The sequence below is a fragment of the Aspergillus pseudoviridinutans genome (genome assembly GCF_018340605.1).
Source record: "Aspergillus pseudoviridinutans IFM 55266 DNA, scaffold_4, whole genome shotgun sequence".
NCBI lineage: Eukaryota > Fungi > Ascomycota > Eurotiomycetes > Eurotiales > Aspergillaceae > Aspergillus > Aspergillus pseudoviridinutans.
The window spans coordinates 1,003,017-1,021,798 of NW_025091284.1; the positions used below are offsets into that span (position 1 = coordinate 1,003,017).

Sequence of the window (18,782 nt, forward strand, 5' to 3'; positions counted from 1 at the left end):
TTATTTAGTGTAGGTCGGCTGACCTACTATTAGTTTTTCCGACCTACTTTTAGTTTATCCGAACTTTTCCGAAGGGTCGGCTGACCTGTAACCTGCAGCAATTTGACCTGAACCATCAAAACTCATTTACCACTTCCACCACTATTGTTAAGCGGCTCAAATCGGTTGGGCGCCCTGTGGAACCTTCGAGGTTATTGCTTCATCGGACTATGTCTTCGATAACTGGACAAAAAAAGGCTCGAAAGTCTCATCACGGCTGCTCCGAGTGCAAACGTCGAAGTGTCAAGGTATCATCTTCCGGTCTAAAGTTAAAGATAGGTTTTCTCACATCAGGCTAAACCAGTGCGATGAGAAGCGGCCGCAATGTTCTAATTGCGAGAATCGACGGACCACTTGTCGTTATGCGAGTTCTGGCCCGTGGCTCTGGGCCAAATCTGACGGCTGCCTTGACTTGACAACGGCAAGTCCGGAGGCGATAACTTCGCCCGATCAAGCTGGGTCAAGCCAATATGTAAACCAAACAGTGACTCAGTATCCTAGTCAGAGGACATTAATTGCCATGACCCAGTTCAATATACAACATCTCAGACTGCTGCTGAATTGGACGACCTCAACCTGCCATTCCCTTTCTCGAAATCAAACAGATACTGAGGTGTGGCAAAGGGTTATTCCTCAACGGGCCTTGTCTTGTCCGTATCTACTACACGGCATTTTTGCCGTTTCGGCACTTCATCTGGCTCTTTCTAGTGATTGCCCAGGGAAAGAGCAACAAGCTTTGATCGAAGATGCAGAGCACCATCAGAGCGAAGCAATCAGGATGTTTACAAAGATTGGTGATCAATTGGGACCATCAGAAAACGTTGAAAGCTTTGCTCTGTCTAGCCTTTTGATTGGTTCTGCCTTTGCCTTTCCTCTGGCCGTGGCCAAACAGTGTCAAACTAGGGCCAGTCCGCTAGATGAGCTTATTGGAGTGTTCATGCTCATACGAAAAATGATCAACTTCTCAACTCCCATGATAGATGGCCTCCAAAAGAGCGAGCTAGGCGGTCTTCTCATGGTTGAAGGGGTACAAACAAGTCTATCTAAGTCGTCTCAGCTGGCAATCACGGCTCTCCATGAAATGCTAAACGCAGCGTGCTTACCAGGACATGAGAATTATCAGATTTTTACTGACGCTATTGATTGCCTGGAGAAGCTACTTAGCAAGGTAGACGGTGCAGTAGAGATGGTTTCAGGGAGCTTCATTTGGGTTTGCGAAGTCCCAGCGGCATTCATTGATCTTCTCAGGGGACACAACCCTTTTTCACTAGTCATCCTGGCTCATTACTGCGTTGTCCTACATCAGCTGAGGGAACGCTGGTGGATCTCATCCTGGGGTGAACGCGTGCTTGATGTTATCGTAAGAAGCCTGAGCCCTTCTTGGAAACCATCTGTAGCCTGGGCTCTTCAAGCAGTTAATGCACATTATTAGTGACAGCAGCAAAGGTTTCTTTTTTCCAGACTGGTCAGTATTATTTGGGGTGTACCTATATACAAAGATGGATATAATTGCATATCTTCTGGTAACAGTATGCGAAGTTATTTKAGTTAATTTCGGCGACTGAGATAGATTTTGAGTATGATACAGCTGCCATGACGAGAAGTTTTGAGTAACTTATTTCCCATTGACATCTTCACTAGGCGTCCAAAAATCTTACTCACCATTGACATGGCTACCGCCTTCATTTGGACGCTTCGCCATATACGAAATGCGCCTGCGAGGACATCTGTCATTCACCACAGGCATTCTCACTGCCATGTATAAACTCTATCATCTCCGGAAAACCCACGCGGTGACCCAAGAATATCTCCCGATCTTGTAGGATTGCGCAACGGAGTACCATACTCCGAAGGCTGGAGTCGCTTTTTTATTGCAGTAATAGCCGGCTCCATCTTATTCAGAGTCGGCCAAGTCATCTATGCTAATCGCCAAGGTTCTGCTTGTCGGAGTGAATGATTAGGCGGAGGGGAATTCTGCAGCTTAGCATCTTTGGTCCAATTATGCTATCTAGTTACATATGTCGTGGGGACCACATTTTCGCGAAGGGAGCTCTGGGAATGCCACTTTATGCGCGGTGTCGCATTGATGCACATGGTCGACAAGTCAGGCATCGTCGGAGCAGCTTGACAACTCTAATGACCAACCAGGGTATTTCTGCGTCCATGATTTTGGCGACAAATTAAAGCACATACACGATGAACTGGATGAACAAAATTTGAGCACAACTCCTTACTCCAAGTCCGAGTAATAATCATCATCACCGTAGAGGCACCGTGCGTTCCTTCGGACCTCATTCATATCCACGTAATCCAGCCAGCTGCTATACCAATCCAAGAACTCAGGAATAGAATCAAATCGTGGATACCGCCCGTAAAGTGTAGTTGGGTTTCCAACATCAGCCCGGAAGAAGGAAACACGCCAGGCCCAGTCTTTGAGGGATGGGTCAGAGTCATCATCACACCGACGACAGTATAGATAGGCGCTGTACCATTCGTCGTGTTCTGCGCGACTGCCAAGGCCAGTTTGAAATCCAACCTTGACTTCCAAGTCTTCATCCACAGTGCCTTGAATAAATGTCTCGTCAAGGATGCTCTCTTGTAGGTATTCTTTCAATATCTCCCGGGAGGTTGATACTTCGGGAGTAGGCCGCGCAAGCACAGCCGCGCTCTCTGGGAAGGCATACTCCTTCCTCCCGACAGGAGGGACTGGTGCAAATGGAGAGATACCTGAGCAGCGGAAATCTGGATCTTGGACGCCATTAGCGTATTTGATGAAGTGCCCTAGTTCGCGGCACATCGGGATGTCGAAGTCCTCATCCTCGTCCTCGCCCTCTTGATTCTGTGCCATCGCATCGTTGCATACCTCCTTCAAAACCTCTAAGTACATCTGCCGCCATTCATCAGTTATTAAGGTTGGCGGGATGATTCCGTCCATGTGCTCATGATAGATAGTTTTGACATCTTCTAGCCGTGTAGCATTTCTCGTCTCGCGAGATTGTCGAACAGGACCTAGAGGGGCCCCATCATTCCAGCTTTCCTCACCTTTGGCGCCTAAATTCGGCCAGTATAAGCGCATCTCTGTTAATTTCTCCTCTTCAGTAGAGAGACCCATGGCTTCGATCTCGTCGATACGGTCTTGCAAAAATCGCCGATTGGAGGACTCCATTTTGGCTCGAAATTGTTCCACGGCCAGACGCATAACCTCAGCAGGGTCTGTATCAGATGATTGTATGCCGCCCGCCATGGTCAATTGTGGGAAAGACTTTAGCTGGTGTCCTGTGGACAATAATAGAAAGCAGGAGTGACGTTGAGAGTGTAGGTCAGGGAGAGCAACACAGCTAGCGTATTCAAAATTGGTGTCAGTTCTTGGCGCGATTTCGAATCAAATTTCGCGCAACTCTACACTTTTTCTCCCTACAAGCCTACATAGCTATTTCCAACGGTTTGAAGTATATCCATGGTGTTTTAATGATTGCTAACTAAGTAGTCAACTATAGAAGCTACTAACCGCCCCCCTACCTCCCCCCCTAATACATCATTAATATCTGCGTGCAGCCTACCCCCGAAGCAATACTCCTGAATACTATAAAGGAAAGGAGGTCAGCAGGTGTCGAACCATGAATAATTTCAGAAAAAAAGGTTTATGACACCTGTTTAGCATATACCATGCCTATACTATATTCTAACATACCACTACCACCCTAATTTTCAACCCTCTCCGACCGCGAAAACTAACTACTAAGGTAAAGGTTTGATTTTGAATAGCATTAAATTCAGATTGTATACCTACTCTGATCCCCCCTAATATCTATAAATCTATGCTCATCATATACCCCTTCTACAAAGGACAGGAACATCGTTTTGAACAACGAAATTTCTGCATCATCATCCTGAGTTCCAAAGAGAATGGTCGCCCGCGGATGGGGATTTTCTGTCCGTCTTAGATGTCATGGCAGACGATGCATAATTGAGACGCTCCCAGACTGATGGTCTGCTTGTCTACGAGAGGGGCAATAAAGCTGGTCCTGGTATCATGTGAAGGGGATTGATTCAGCCCCCAAAAATCAGGCGGAACTGTTTCGAATTTCAATTTCTCCACTAGCTGCATAGTTTGCTCTTTCGGTTTCTATGGAGGGTCCAGAGACAACACTGTGATCGGCATACCGCTTGGCGGCGCGAGAAATAGACGGCTAGGATCGGCTCGAGCCGACTAATGACTTGACTGACAATCCTTCTTGGCCCAGTTGCGAACGAGCTATAGGATCCATGAGCATTGACGGGAGAGCAACACTCGTACCATTCTGCCAATGGAAACCCCTCAAGGGCATCATATCGAATGATATTTTGGTTGGGCTGTACGCCGTGGGGATTCTCCATATTCAATGTCGCGCACTCATGACTACTAAGGAGCTGTCAAGGGTGCAAATTCTTGAAAGTCTATTGGCCAATGCAATTGCCGTTTATGAGCCGAGGTATACCTACCTGGTCCACTTTGCTCTACTATGCATAATCTGGGAAGAGATGTCACTGGTATGTCGTAGCTTGGCCACAAGACTGTGATTATGGAGAAATCCAAAATTAAAAGGGGGAAGCTCCCTGTCGATCAAAACATCAGGTATAGTTTTGGCCCCATGGTTACATTCACGGGGTATGTACTTATGCATAGTTTGAGAAAATCTTCAGACTGCAAATCGCAGGGTCTTCAGACGAAACATGCATAGTCCTTGCAGCATCAGCGGGTCCATCCCGGTGGGGAGATCAAATTCGTCCTATGGCCTGATCTTACAAATATCCACACTTGGCTGGACCCTGATGGCTAGATCCAAATGCCCCGTGTCAACATCCCCGGATTTTCCGGATTCGCCGGCTTGTGTAACGAGGTGTGAGGATCTTTACAATCTAAGAGAGAATCACTCGGTCATGCGACCTCGATCAAGCTGGGGCCGAAAATACACGCCAAACTATCAGGTATCCCCGGCGCTTCATTTTGAGTATATAAGGAGTATGATGTCTGTCTACAAGGTAGACGAACCGACAAGGCCAGGCTCTCTTGAATATCAAGGCAATTGCTCTTCTTGACATCAATCCGGCACAATGCGTCTCTCCGAAATTCTTACTGTGGCTTTGGTCACTGGTGCCACTGCTTATGATCTGCCCAACAACCTGAAACAGATCTATGACAAGCACAAGGTATATCTGCGCAGCCCAAGGTTTTCAGTCAACCTGCTAACATCTCTTTCTTTGCACCTCCAGGGAAAATGTTCCAAGGTACTGGCAAAAGGGTTCACCAATGGTGATCCCAGCCAGGGCAAGTCTTTCGAGTACTGCGGCGACATCTCGGGCGCCATTTTCATCTCCTCCGCCAAGGGTTACACCAATATGGACATCGACTGCGACGGGGCCAACAACTCCGCCGGCAAGTGCGCCAACGACCCATCCGGCCAGGGCCAGACCGCCTTTAAGTCTGACGTGCAGAAGTTCGGCATCTCCGACCTTAACGCCAATGTCCACCCCTACGTGGTGTTCGGAAATGAGGAACACTCTCCCAAGTTCTCGCCCCAGTCACAGGGAATGCAGCCATTGAGTGTCATGGCTGTCGTGTGCAATGGCCAACTGGTACGTCTCTCATCTATACTGCATTGTGGGCGTCCTGTCCGTCTCCGTAGCTAATATCGAACGCATTACACAGCATTACGGAATCTGGGGTGACACGAACGGCGGCGTTTCTACCGGCGAAGCCTCCATTTCTTTGGGTGATCTTTGCTTCCCCAACGAGCATCTCGATGGCGACCATGGTCACGATCCCAATGATGTCCTCTTTATCGGCTTTACCAGCAAGGATGCCGTGCCTGGAGCGGCTGCCAAGTGGAAGGCAAAGAATGCGAAAGAATTTGAGGACAGTATCAAGTCGATTGGCGACAAGCTGGTTGCTGGTCTGAAGGCATAGAGACAAATCAGACCAAAGACAGCCGAGGTACGGGGTTTGGCTGTTGGCAATATATTTTCGTACGTACAATCGGAGGCACAGTACCTAGGAGTAGTCAGTATAGAAGAATATTAGTAGCCTATACTTTTCTATCGGCAGTGCCGGTTTGAGGATGCTCCATTATTGCATGGCTTGTAAAATGTCTCTGAAGACCATCAACCTCACAAGGTTATTGTTACATCCGCCGTGCGCAAACTGAAATGAGTATAATAACAGGTTCATGCTCCCAAAGAGCACTTCGCCATTAGAGGCCATCAAAGTAGGTGTCTGCAAACCACGTTCCTAGTTGGCAGCAACCCCCTGGCCTATAGCTACAACATCTGATTAATGACTGGAAGGGTTGGTTAATGTCCAGAAGTGAGATAACACTGCTGTCACTACGCTCAGTCTCTATTTCGATAACGAGCATCACAGTTAGGGTAGAGCCTTTGAATTGTGCGAGGGTGGATGATAAGCCCGCTGGCGGCAACCCCGTGCCGAAATAGCTATGTATGTAACGACGACAATTTGTAGATGCCCCATACAGTCCCGTATGCCTCTCTAGCCATCTGCTGCACTAGCAGCTTGTACATTGTGGGGAAAGAAGTATGTGGGTGGGAGGAAAGAGAGTACACTCTTCTGGAGTTCTGCCTCCCATCATTGCTGGCAATCATGGCCATCCAGTTACTTCCAGCAAAAAGCTCCAGGAGCGCCCAAGCTACGGCAACAGTAATCAAAAGCACCACTATCAAGGCTGTTTGTTCCACTAGCAGAGCACTAATGTACTTCTTAGTATAAATGCACATTAGCTAACATAGAAAGAGAGGGCGTACCTGATGGTTAGGGCCAGGGTAGTAGTTCTCAAAATTACCACAGGTCTTTGCGACGACACGATCGCTGCAACATTGCTTCGTGAGGTCATTGTACTGTGGGCCTGTTCCACTTGGGTCCTGGCACTTGCAATTCTGGCCGGCGAAGGCGCTGTTACTTGTCAGTATATAGAGATAATCAGATATAGTTGCGAGCCATAGTATCAGAGGAACAGAAAAATGGAGTCCTTTACCTTGCAGCAAGAGACAACATAATGGCAAGAGTGAATCTCATTTTGAAAAAAAAGGCTATGTTACAATCTGAGACTTGATTGTTGCAGTTAATATTTGCTGGAAGATCTTAATGGAGTCTATAGACAGGAAGATACCTGTTTATATGCTTCCCATTCAATATTGGCTCGGAGGAACTTGCTGCTTAGCTGCTTTGCTTCATAGCAGATCCCACTGACTACGTGAAATGGGGTATAGTAATCCGATTACTGATAGATAATTAATTAAATCCATGATCAAGTCACATATGACGCATCGATTCCATGGGCTGGGGGCAAGTTAGACTAGTGGAGAGAGCTCCCCTGCAGAGGCAGGGTGTTAAGAGTAAGACACCAACACAGCAGCACTAACGCAGGGCAGATGTAATGGCTGAAACAAAGTAATTAAAGATCACTAATCAATCATAAAGGGATCAGTAAGTGATCTAGAGATTTGCTTAATTCAGGGATTTACAGGAAAATTTTTATGAGTGCCTGTCTATATTATAGAATAAGTTCTCTAAACAGTGCATCCACACAGTCTATTCACAATACCTATTCTCTTTTCATGTGTAGAGTTCATCAGAAGTAATAATCAAAGATCAAATGGAATAGTAATCAATAACTAGTTGTAGTAGAGAACATGGCTATTAGTGAATAAGGTAAGGACTTGACAGGGATATAAAAATAGCTTGGTCTTGGCTGCAGAAAAGTTGATACAGTTTGATAGGTAAGAGCTCCGTATCCCTCATCCGCTGGCCTCATGGGCTTTTGGTTGGCTCTCCTGCATTCCTTCACATTGATGTTTACCTGAGGGAGTCAGTCTTCACTGGCACCGATGTCATTGTCGCGCCTCGTTCCGGTCAAATCCGTACTTCACACTCTGCTGACATAAATCAACATGTATTGACTCTTGAATTCTAGACATTTCATACTGAAACTGGCGATAATTCATTAACTGATTTGACTAGTTGGTTCTTATGTTTGAGACACATATCATCTCTAAGCTTCAAAGAATGATTGTCTACTGTCCAGAGCGCAGAGCCTTCTACGACGGAAGCAACTTTTTCTCTTTCTTATGATCCATCAAGAATTGAATTAACCTCGTTTCTTAGATATAGGCTCAGAGGTTAAATAGCCAGATGCGCTGTCGTTTGTGACCAATCTAACTAGTCTTTTTGTCAAATCTTTCGCCGTCTACTAGAGTAAACCGCATCGAATTACCCCAGCTTGTGTGTGTGTGTGTGTGTGTGTGTGTGTATGTGTATGTATATTCTTTACTTAACCAGCAAAACCAACTTCAACTTTCCCCAAAGTTGAGTCTCATCCGAAGGTCATTGCATCAGTCGCCCAGTGTCAGCATAATGGACGAGATGTCGCAATAAAGCCTTGCATACAGACTATTTGATGATACCAGTTGCGAGGAAGCGAAGGAAGACCCTAAGGCGGGACTACGGAGGGAAAATAAGCCAATCTTGTAGCCATTTCATGGCTTTAGATTATAACCTTGTTCAGAGGGTTCTGCTTGACATTGTGTACGTCTCATCACAGGTATCTTCAGCGGCCGGATCAAAGCGAGCCTCATCCACGTCTTGAATGGCAATCCTGAATCGCAACTATGGTTTAATAGTGTACATAGGATCAACATACAGTAAACCTGCCATAGTTGGAGGCTGAAGCGGATATTCCCTGTTGGGTAGTCTGCACTGAGGAAAAACGACTCCCCTTTATTCAATGATTGGCCGTTTTCAACATGCGCAGCTGAGATGTGGCGTCGACTTTGATAACTCTAAAGTTGATACATGCTCGAACGGAGCGGGGTGAGGCTAGGAATATTTAAGTAGCTGCAGTGGCAGCAGAAAGTATCCGATAGACGCTGGTAATAATAACATCATAGGCACCCACCCTCCATAGGATGTAGACATTATTATTACCTAGGCAGGTAGGTAAGCTAGAATGCCTCTTATCTAGCATGGCGTCTTATTGGCTGCTACCCATGCCGTTATATACTTGTTGGATTGGCTTAGGGGATTTGGCATAGTGACCATTTTTGTATCTCCACAATGCATAACTCAAATGGCCGCAACTTTGGGTATGATGGATATATGCGAATGTTGGAAGCATACGGGGCCTGATCGGCAGGCTGCACAGATAAAGCTTACCTTTTAAGTGGATGTGGGCCTCGCACCTTGATGGAACGCAGCCTTCGCGGATTTTGACCATATGTAGTTTAGCCCATCCCTTTTCGAAGCCCCACCTCCACGCCCACGTGGTAGTCCACAGAGTAGTGTATATAATGGAGGGACCGCAGAGGCTCTCTGGCTTCATTCTCTCCATGCGTTCTATCCACCTCATTTACAGAAACAGCAGCCTTACTTCTGTGCGCTCCTATTATGCTCCTCTTTCATAATGTCAACAACTACATCACCGAGAGACTCTGACACCCCCGCACCGGACATTACGGCGGCCGCGAATCTTGGCCAAGGGCTTTCCAACGAGCTTGTGTCAAAAGCGGAGTTTCAGAAGTACCGCATTGTAAGGCCCGGTCCTCAGGCCGACTCTGTGTACTTCATTGAGACCCACGAGACTCTCTCGAAGAACAAATTTGACCTCCTACTTCACCAAGGAGACTCTAAGGATGGAGAAGTTCTTGGGGTTGTGAAAATGCACCTTCGCGGCTGCACTATTGGACTTGGCGATCCAGCCAGAGAGATAGAGGGCAAGCCAATGGTATGGGAGAAATTGGAACGGCCAGAGAAGTATGGTCACAAAGTATACCATTTTGATTTCGAAACTGGCGCACAGAGAATGACGTACACATACCGAAAATCATATGGTGTACTAGGGAGGCTGAAGAGCATGGAACTCCGCGCTGGAGGCCTTGATAAAGAGGATGGACAGCTCCTGGCAAAGTGGGTAGGAAGCAGCTCTTGGACGATGAAGGCCGGCAGCTTGTTCATTGCAAACATGGCAAAGAGTGGACAAGATCACAGTGCACATCTTGACGAAGAGGCTAAGAAATGGGAGATAATGGTTTGTTTGACCGCATTTGCAATTATTGAGAGTCAGCACAGAAGGAGTAAGGGGGGTTAAGGGTATATATAAGCATGGCGATGTAATGTCTTATTTCATGTTTTAGGAGAGTCAAAGAGGTCTCACGTTCCCATTCTGAGCAGAAGCTAGTAGACTTGTACTTGTGGCATCATTCTTCTGAGATGGTAACCTCTTTTCTGTGTAATAATAAATTCTTCCGCAAACAGCTTAAGAATTTTGGGGCCTAAGCACTCGTCAAATGGCGCGAGTATCTCGCGTTGATTGTCGGGAAAGCGATGGAGATTGTGGATTGGTATACGCACCTCTCTGAAAAGATGAATTTGGAATGGACCGGAGAAGTATCAAACGAGGCCTACGGTGAGGAGTATTGGCATGACATTGAAGTTGGATGGAACACGCATGTCTTCCAGCCTCGACTCCCTCATGCCAGAATGACATTCGGTGGTATCCTGGATGATCTCATAATAGAAATCTCTGAGCTTTTCTGTTGCCTTATGGTGATCGGCGACGCACGATAAGTCGGGCTTTTTGCTAATGCATTCGTGTGAGAATCGACAGACAGCAAGGAATCGTAGAAGATTCCGTGTTGTAACGAAGCATCCGCTTTCCCTTCGCACTATGAAATAACCTTTTATATCTGCTTCAAGTGGTTKAGTTTCGAAGAAGGTCCGCAGCAGTCCAAAGAATGTCCACGCTTGGTAGAAAGCCGTAAGGTCATGCAGCCCCTTCAGTTTGGCGATGCTGCCGTCCTGGTGATAGACAACCACTTCAACGTTCAGTGGCGCAGACCTGGATTCAATATGAACTCTGACGGGGTTGGCCAACCAAAACTTCTCAAAACTCGGATTTCCATAGTATGGTACCACCAATTCCTCGTGAACAGAGCCTGACGCTTGAATTAGATGGTCCACTTGTGAAGCTGATATTCATTCGTCGGGCGTCAAGCGGATACACGTGAGAATATATGGAGTATGAACGGCCACCCCAAGGACGGGGCCGCGTGGAAACCCCGCGCTGACCAGGTCGATTCTTATCGTCATTAGGTGGTTAGCTAGGGCACGGGGAAGACAATAGGAGCTGAGCGTGATTGGTCTCGTGTGGCTGAGGGCAGGGCAGCTCTTGGTTAGGGTTCTTGAGGGTGGGATAGCCAACAAGAACGTGCTGCTGCCACGTCATCAACCCTGCTCGGGGTTTGCGGCTCAGCCGTGGCCAAAATTTGACAACCGCACATTCTCTGACAGGGTGAGGTTGCGATCCACAAGTGCTGAGGGCTGGTAGGCGGCCGGGTTCCTCCTTGAGGCTATGCCAGGCAAGGCTACGTAGGTACACAGGGCTATGACTGACCTGAGAGATGTCAGTCCGTTGTCAAGCCAGCCAAGCAACTAATGCATATTGAGTGATAATTAATAAACCCCTGTTGCACTGATGTGAACTTAGGTCTTTTCAAGTTCTGTCACATACCGCTGTGTTCTCTCAGGCATCCATGTCATCCTCTATGCCCCTTACAAACCGCGCGGTCAACTTCAACCAAACCGCTACAGTTATTTGAGCACAGTTAACTGACATTTTCTCAGTTCTTCTGCTTCTAGGCGGGGATGCTGTATGTCGCGCCATTGCCCAGTTGAATGGGCCTTAAGTAGCCCAGTCGCATTTTGTTTTAGTCGGCTTCTCATGCGCGGGAACGGCTCACAGCATGCAATTGTCATCCTCGGTACAGGCAAGGGGTTGGACCTTGAGAGTCTCGCGACCGGTCCTGTTGATATGCTAAGCTTGGAATCGTTGACAACAAAACCATCTCTGGTCGTCTTGTCTATCTTTTGGGTTATGCTCTTGATTATTGCGGCTGGAATCCGGTGCAATACTTGGTTTCTTTTGGGAGCAGGAGCTATTGGCATTGGGCAGAATATATATCGCAATGCTTGCGTATTAATCCCGGCAACGCAGTACTATGATTAAGACAGAAATAGCCTCATGAGCATGCTGCATATAAGTTAGCAGTCTGATTCTTGTATGCACATAATGATCTCTCTCTTTTGGCCGACGGACCAGAGTTGGAATTGTTGAGCTCAGCCTCATTGGTTAACTACATACTCGGTCAGGCAGTCATGATTTGTCGCATAATACCGGAAGAGTGTCCTACCAATGCTGTTGGGCAGAAACACCGCCACATAGATGGTCATACCACCCTCCTCGTGGCACGTATCGACCAATAGGCCTCTGCTGAGCAACCAGGTAACGTGTGGGCAAACTTCCGACATACAGGGAAACAGTGTAGGTAGCAGTAAGTTGCAGACGGGCAAACTGGCACTGATGCTGCGCCTCCTCTAGGGAAAGCCAGCCATGCGGCCTCAGGTACTCTTATACCGCCCTTGCCCACTCCCAACTGCCCGAACTTCTACATTTCTTTTCTCCAGGAATAGTCCTGCTGTCGCCTTCCTCTATCGAGACGGTGTGTCCCTCTGTTTGTATTTGTCTGAAGTTTTATGCAAGATGGAGCAGCCATGCGAGGAACTGTGTTTACAAATTCTACAAGATAACGAATTCTGGGACTCCACTCCCATAGAAGATGAGAGTAGCGCCTTGGGACGATGGTGCACATTTGCTAATCGAGGTTTTGGAGCCATCCGTCGCGCAACAAATTGTCCCTTATGTCGAATAGTGTTTCAGGCACTTATGAGCGGTGACCGCGCTGACATTCTGAATGATGAGACAAAGATCTATTATTCTCACGAGCTACTTGTCGAGTACACGACGACGCATATCGAAGAAAGTATTCGAGTCCATCAAGTGAAGCACCTCAACGTATCAACAAATTCCGCTTTTCAACGAGTACCAAGAGAGTTCGCTTGGATAGGTGCAACCGGCAAATGGCTCAACACTGTCTGCGAAGCAGACATCGTGCGACTACAGGATCTGGACTCTTCCAGTGATGATTGTCTTTTTTATGAKAGACCTATTACTCCGCGAGTGGATACCGAACGCATTAAGCAGTGGCTTAGCACATGTGATAACAATCACCCTCGATGTGGTACCCCACCCAGGGCGGTTGGTTCGCATTTATGGATGGTCAATGTCCAGTTAGGAGTGTTGGAGACCGCGCCGACTGAATGCTGCTACGCAGCTCTCAGCTTCTGCCACGGGGCTAATTACCGTTTCTTTTTTGATGAGGGAAATGCTTTTAGATTGCGGAGCAATGGGTTTCTATCAGGAACGAACCTTGAAGTTCCTCAGACCATCAGAGACGCAATTAGTGTGACTAAAGCGTTGGGGCTCGAGTATCTCTGGGTAGATACTTTATGTGTATATCGAGGGGCTTCCACGGCCACGAATGAAAACAGATTGAAACAGAAGCCACACGCTGAGGTTTACAGTAACAGTTACGTTACTCTGGTGGCCACTGGAGAGAATGCGGAATGCGGTCTATTCGGTGTAAACTCTCCAGGACGGAAACCTCAGGTTCGGGAGAATTATAATGGATTGACGCTGGCCGCTGCAAAGAAGTCGTTTCATGATAGCATGCACGAATGCCCGTGGAGCTTTCGGCGGTGGACGTTTGAAGAAGCCATTAAACCACGGAGAATTCTCATCTTCTCAGAAGAACAGGTCTTCTTTCGATGCCAGCAAAGTCTCTGGGCCGAGGCCACTTGGTTGGAGGGGTACAACGGTGACTTTATTAAGAACGTACAACAACGACCAGTACACAGTCTATACTGGCTGAGGGACTATTACGAGCCAGCACAGGGAGATTCTTTTGCGGCCTATGTGGAGGCGGTGAATAGCTATTCGAAGCGCGAATCCTTCCAAGCTGCCGATAATCTGAAAGCCTTTCGGTCGTTTTCGTCTTCCCCTCATATCATAAACCATCATGAACAATTAATCTACGGCCTCCCGCACGATAGGTTCGCAGAAGCACTATGCTTTGAAGTTTATGAGGGCATGAGACCCGTGCTGGAGCGGCAAGGGGTCCCCAGCTGGAGTTGGCTTGCCTGGAAAGCATCGGAAGATGTGTATCCTTCCCTCCCGGACACTTTCTTCGCACTTACATTCTACCGGCTAGTGGCAGATAACGAAAATAAAGCAGGGCCATTGAGATGGTGCCCTATCGACCGAACTGGGGGGGACAATTCTAAGGCATTCCGACGTCCTTCAGCTGGAGAGGAGATCAACACCGCGATAGCGGCATTCCGAGCTCCCACAGTCATGCTAGAGTTCCTGCGGAGAGGCGACGATTTTCCAGGCACTGCCATTCTGACTGTCCCAGTTTCCCCTTCGTCGAATGCTTCATGGGCGCCTGAACTGTCGAAAGGCAAACTGAAGCTTGGTGTCACGCTATCATCAGATTATGAAGCAAGCCCTGGCAGACAAATAAAGGCTCTCTTCGTGATGGTGGACGGAAACTTAGACGTAGAGCCAACTTTCAGGCTACTACTGATTGAAGAAAAGACCCCTGGAGCCTTTCGACGTGTGGGTATATGTGACGTGACTGAGACGGAATGGGTGGAGGCCGGATTAGGAGACCATCTGTCCTATGAGGATATATTTATCTATTAACAGTGTTACTCCTGGGGATCGATATAGAAGAGCATTCTAGGCAGTCCTCAAATGATCATTTCGAATAATGTACTGTATTTTTATAGTGATTTTATCAATGACTTTATTTTCTGAAACGGGGGCTTTTATGGACTTTTCTAGATTAATGCTTCCATCTGCATTGCACAGCACGGCGGTATTATTGATATAAAACATCTATTTGTTTCTACAACAGTGTGCCCATTAAATTGACAGTAACGTCTGTCTTCTTTCTATTTATCCGACGGAGGCGTGTACGAGCGGAAGGTGCGTGCGGAAATCAGGCAAACCATGCAAGACCAATTAGATCCCCAGGAGCCCAGCTGTATTTCTGTCAAGAGCCGCTGCTACAAAGCACATGGGTTTCAGAACCAAAGTGGGAAGAAGCATTAACCTTTTTTAGTTCCTCTAACATGCTGGCAGACGTCGTCGCGGAATAAATTCAATAGCAGCCAGCTGCCGTTGATCTGGGAACGCTTTGTGCAACGAAATGGTCCAAGCTAAGAGGGTCGTGCTTATCAAGGGTGTATAGGGAATTGGAGGTATGGGAACATTCCACAACTGAGACCACATTTTCATGGCGAGTTAGACAAGAGGATCACGAGGATTCTGTCTGCATGCTTGCTGGGGACCTGGCGCACTTCCCAGGCAGCACAGCGACTGGGGAGCCTCACGCATACGTCGACCGTGCCAGCCAGATCATACTTGAAGATTTCCTCGAATGTATCCTATGGAGACTCCTTCCATACACTAATATCTGGACCCGCGGTACTCTCTCCCTTGCTGATATTCGGAAAAGCTAGGGCCCGTCGTGCTTGGCCGCGGATGCTCTTTCGACTGCGCTCCGCGGGCGACGGGGGAGGTTTTCTTTTGGCTAGGCGTGTAGTAAGACGGGGGCCCTCATTGAGCTTGGACTTAGGCCCAGGCGATAATGATACCACTTTCTGAATATCGGTCGAGGGCTCGGTGAGAAGAGGAAGTCCATCCACTATACTGAGTTACCGGCCGCATGATAGAAGTGAACGGATTCAAATCTGAATAAAATGGAATCCATGTGATGGGAGGCGCTTATATCCGTCCGAAATTAAGCCGCTGCAATTGTTGATGGTCGCTGCGGGGGTGCTTAGACACGGGAAAGAGCGTTAAGCAACGCAGCCGCAGTGGAGGGGCACCCCCAAGGCCCATATCTTTCATCAGGGAGCCAACTTCATGCCAACTTCTCATTACGTAGTTATCGACAGTTGTTTTGAACTCCATTTCCGCAATGCGGCGAACCCTATTCGCTGAGCAAGAAGTCCAGCTGGCAACGGAGCGGCGCCTGTAATACCTAGGCACAGCTAAGATAAACATTAATGACATTCAATTTGGAACGCCATTGCTCCGGGATCTGGATAGCAAGAACTTAGCCCGGCTTCCTGAAATCTTTCGTAAAACTACGTCACCGCCTGGAGGTGGGACAATCATGTCCCGGCGCGATTTCGCCCTTTATTCATTCCTCCAACCAAGGCAGCTGATCTAGTGCTTGGGGGATCATTCCCCCTCAGTTGTGTTCTATCACAWGCAAGGCCTACTGGAGGTGATGTATTCTCCTGTCAGCACCACTCTCTAAACTGCACCCACGCTAATCACCGCCTTTTTCAAGCAGCATTACCCCCGCGAGTGCACCCACCCGGGTTTTGACCGCGTTCCAGCCACTGGCTGGCCGATTATGGTGATCACCGCCGAGTCCCTGCTGTCGTATGCTTTTGTCTTGGGATCCTTCCCTTGCCTGATGAGATTTACAATTCGTAAGTGGAGATTGTTGACCATATAGATGACTCTGTAGCATAATGCCAGTACATACGACCACAATACGCGCAAAACAGGTAGCAATCAGTTGGGCTTCAGAATTGTCCGTGCATTCTGGCTAGTTTGTGTTATCGGCAATAGGTAGATAAGGGAGCCTTTTTCCAAGTTATATTCCATGTATTCCTACAATTTGGAGGCGTCCTTTTCCTTAGCTACGGTGAAACTCTGCGGATCCTACCACAAAAGGTGGTCTCGACGCCAATTGGGTCAGTAACTAGTTAACCTTCAACGCGGAATCTAGTTTGATTTATTGATGAATATGTCATGGATAGTACGTGGAGCTTACTCCGGTGCATGCCTATAGCAGGTTAGAATAGTGGACACGGGTCATTTCACGGGAATCGGATGTAAAACTCATATAGAGCTGCTATCGTCTGCTAAAATCCCCAAACTACACTGTCATAAAGCCCAGTCGGGGTGGGAGGGCTGAAGGACATCCACTGCTGTAGGGCCAGGACATCGGTCAGGGCCTCCTCCGCGATCAAAACCTGCTCTTGCCTGAGACTGCTGTTATCCTGATCTGTTGCGCCTCGCCGCCTTGCCTCGGCCGGCAACCGAATACCCTGCGACCAATTGAAATAGTTGGTTGGGTCCCAAATCTCCTTGGTCTCGCGTAACTTGCCGCGATTCTTTCCGTAATATGCCTGTTCATGGGCGTCTGGCCGGAGTGTGTCGTCGGGGAAATTCATGATGGTGGCCCATCTGACCATACCGTATGGGCTTAAGTTAGGCTTGAACTCGCCGAGAAACTTCCGCATGGGCTGCTCGAGCCACTTCTCATTCCACTCAATCATGATATATGTGAAGTAGGTGGACCTGCGCCAGCGGAAAGCCATATCTTCACGACGCCTGTCGTTTGCTGCCCCTCCAGCGTGAATCCAGACGACATCCATCTGACCGGACTCGCCTGCGAATCTGCTCTTGAATATCTGCATCCACTCTCTAATAATGCGGGTGACTGGCTCAATTTTCTCCCTGGTGTTCTCGAACACGAAGGAAGTATAAATCCGGTAGGCTCTGTTGGTTGGAAAGGCCTTTCTGGTCTCCTCGATCCACTGCGCTGCGAGCGACTCGTGTAGATAGCGTGACGATGGCTCCTGTAATGATCGCTGTTTGAGCTGCTCCTTCAGCCGGCCCTGTTGAGGTGTGGCACCCTCTGGAGTCCAGCTGTCGATAGCCTGATTGAACGGTTGCCGGGGACCATTGTAGGAGACTGTAAACCGGACCGCCAGGTCACTTCGCGTGTTAGAGAGATCGCAAATCCAGGTGCTGTCGATGGTCATTTCCCTCGGCCAGTTCCAGGTATAGAAGCTATTCATAGTGGGGAGGAACAAATCCGTGTCGTCACGCCCCGGAAACCAGGTATATCGCCCCGCGACGACAAACGGGGACCTCAGCTGTTGTAGGGAAAATTTCATCTCGACGACGACGCCGAAATTCCCATTACCAGCGCCGCGGAGGGCCCAGAAGAGTTTTCCCTCCTTTGAGTTGGGATCGTCCCGCTCTGACACGGTTACCTCAGTCCCCTCTGCCGTTACAATAGTAAACTGCGTGACAGTGTCGCAGCCCATACCAAAGCTCCTCGTAAAAGGGGAGAGACCACCCGCCAACATAAAGCCGCTCACGCCGACGGTGGGACAGCGCCCTCCATTAATAACCCATCCATCAAGATGCTTGCTGACCAGTTCCTTGTACACATGAAACCAGAGCGCGCCACCCTTGACCGTAGCGCTCTTGGAGTCCACGTTGAGGGCCACCTCGTTCATTAGGCTGAGTTCCATCAAGATCCCGATGTTCGTCGTGGAGGCGCCCGAGTAGGAGTGCCCGCCGTTCTTGATTGTGATTGGGATTTTCCTTGGTCTTGCGGCCCGGATGACTTCTCGAACATCGCACGCGCACCTGGGCTGAACCACGCATGGGGGGGTGGAAAACCGATAGAGGGTGTTGGCGGTCGCGATATGACGTTCATAGTCATCTTCTCCCCGCTCGTAGACGGGGATTTTCTTTTCTCTGAATATTTTGATGGTCTGTTGTATATCCGTACTGGAGTATGGGATCACCTCAGGGGTAATTGAGGTAAGGTTCGACATTTTTTGATACAGGTTATGTCAAACTTCGGCGGGCAATGATTAAACGCAGATAAGTAATGAGTTGTATGCAAGAGGAAGCATATACTAGATGGCAGATACTAAGTGGGCTGTCCAAAACCAGACGCAAGCAGATTGATGT

At 48.2% G+C, this 18,782-nt stretch overlaps 5 protein-coding genes across 5 annotated transcripts; 3 read left to right on the top strand and 2 right to left on the bottom strand.

Moving 5' to 3' along the window:
- Nucleotides 1-2,269: 2,269 nt before the first annotated feature.
- Nucleotides 2,270-3,283, bottom strand: Asppvi_005796 (uncharacterized protein; the record flags this gene model as incomplete). The annotated part of the gene is made up of 1 exon (XM_043301709.1): nucleotides 2,270-3,283. One exon carries the CDS (start codon nucleotides 3,281-3,283, stop codon nucleotides 2,270-2,272), a length of 1,014 nt encoding a protein of 337 aa, XP_043157644.1.
- A 1,850-nt stretch (nucleotides 3,284-5,133) lies between these two features.
- csnB (glycosyl hydrolase family 75 chitosanase csnB) lies at nucleotides 5,134-5,986 on the top strand (the record flags this gene model as incomplete). The annotated part of the gene is made up of 3 exons (XM_043301710.1): nucleotides 5,134-5,229; nucleotides 5,293-5,655; nucleotides 5,729-5,986. 3 exons carry the CDS (start codon nucleotides 5,134-5,136, stop codon nucleotides 5,984-5,986), a joined length of 717 nt encoding a protein of 238 aa, XP_043157645.1.
- Nucleotides 5,987-9,491: 3,505 nt separating this feature from the next.
- Asppvi_005798 (uncharacterized protein) lies at nucleotides 9,492-10,654 on the top strand (the record flags this gene model as incomplete). Its single annotated transcript, XM_043301711.1, has 2 exons — nucleotides 9,492-10,161; nucleotides 10,365-10,654. The coding sequence occupies 2 exons, from the start codon at nucleotides 9,492-9,494 to the stop codon at nucleotides 10,652-10,654; spliced, it is 960 nt and encodes a 319-aa protein (XP_043157646.1).
- A 2,155-nt stretch (nucleotides 10,655-12,809) lies between these two features.
- On the top strand, nucleotides 12,810-14,687 carry Asppvi_005799 (uncharacterized protein; the record flags this gene model as incomplete). Its single annotated transcript, XM_043301712.1, has 1 exon — nucleotides 12,810-14,687. One exon carries the CDS (start codon nucleotides 12,810-12,812, stop codon nucleotides 14,685-14,687), a length of 1,878 nt encoding a protein of 625 aa, XP_043157647.1.
- A 2,243-nt stretch (nucleotides 14,688-16,930) lies between these two features.
- Nucleotides 16,931-18,643, bottom strand: Asppvi_005800 (uncharacterized protein; the record flags this gene model as incomplete). The annotated part of the gene is made up of 1 exon (XM_043301713.1): nucleotides 16,931-18,643. The coding sequence occupies one exon, from the start codon at nucleotides 18,641-18,643 to the stop codon at nucleotides 16,931-16,933; it is 1,713 nt and encodes a 570-aa protein (XP_043157648.1).
- Nucleotides 18,644-18,782: the final 139 nt, after the last annotated feature.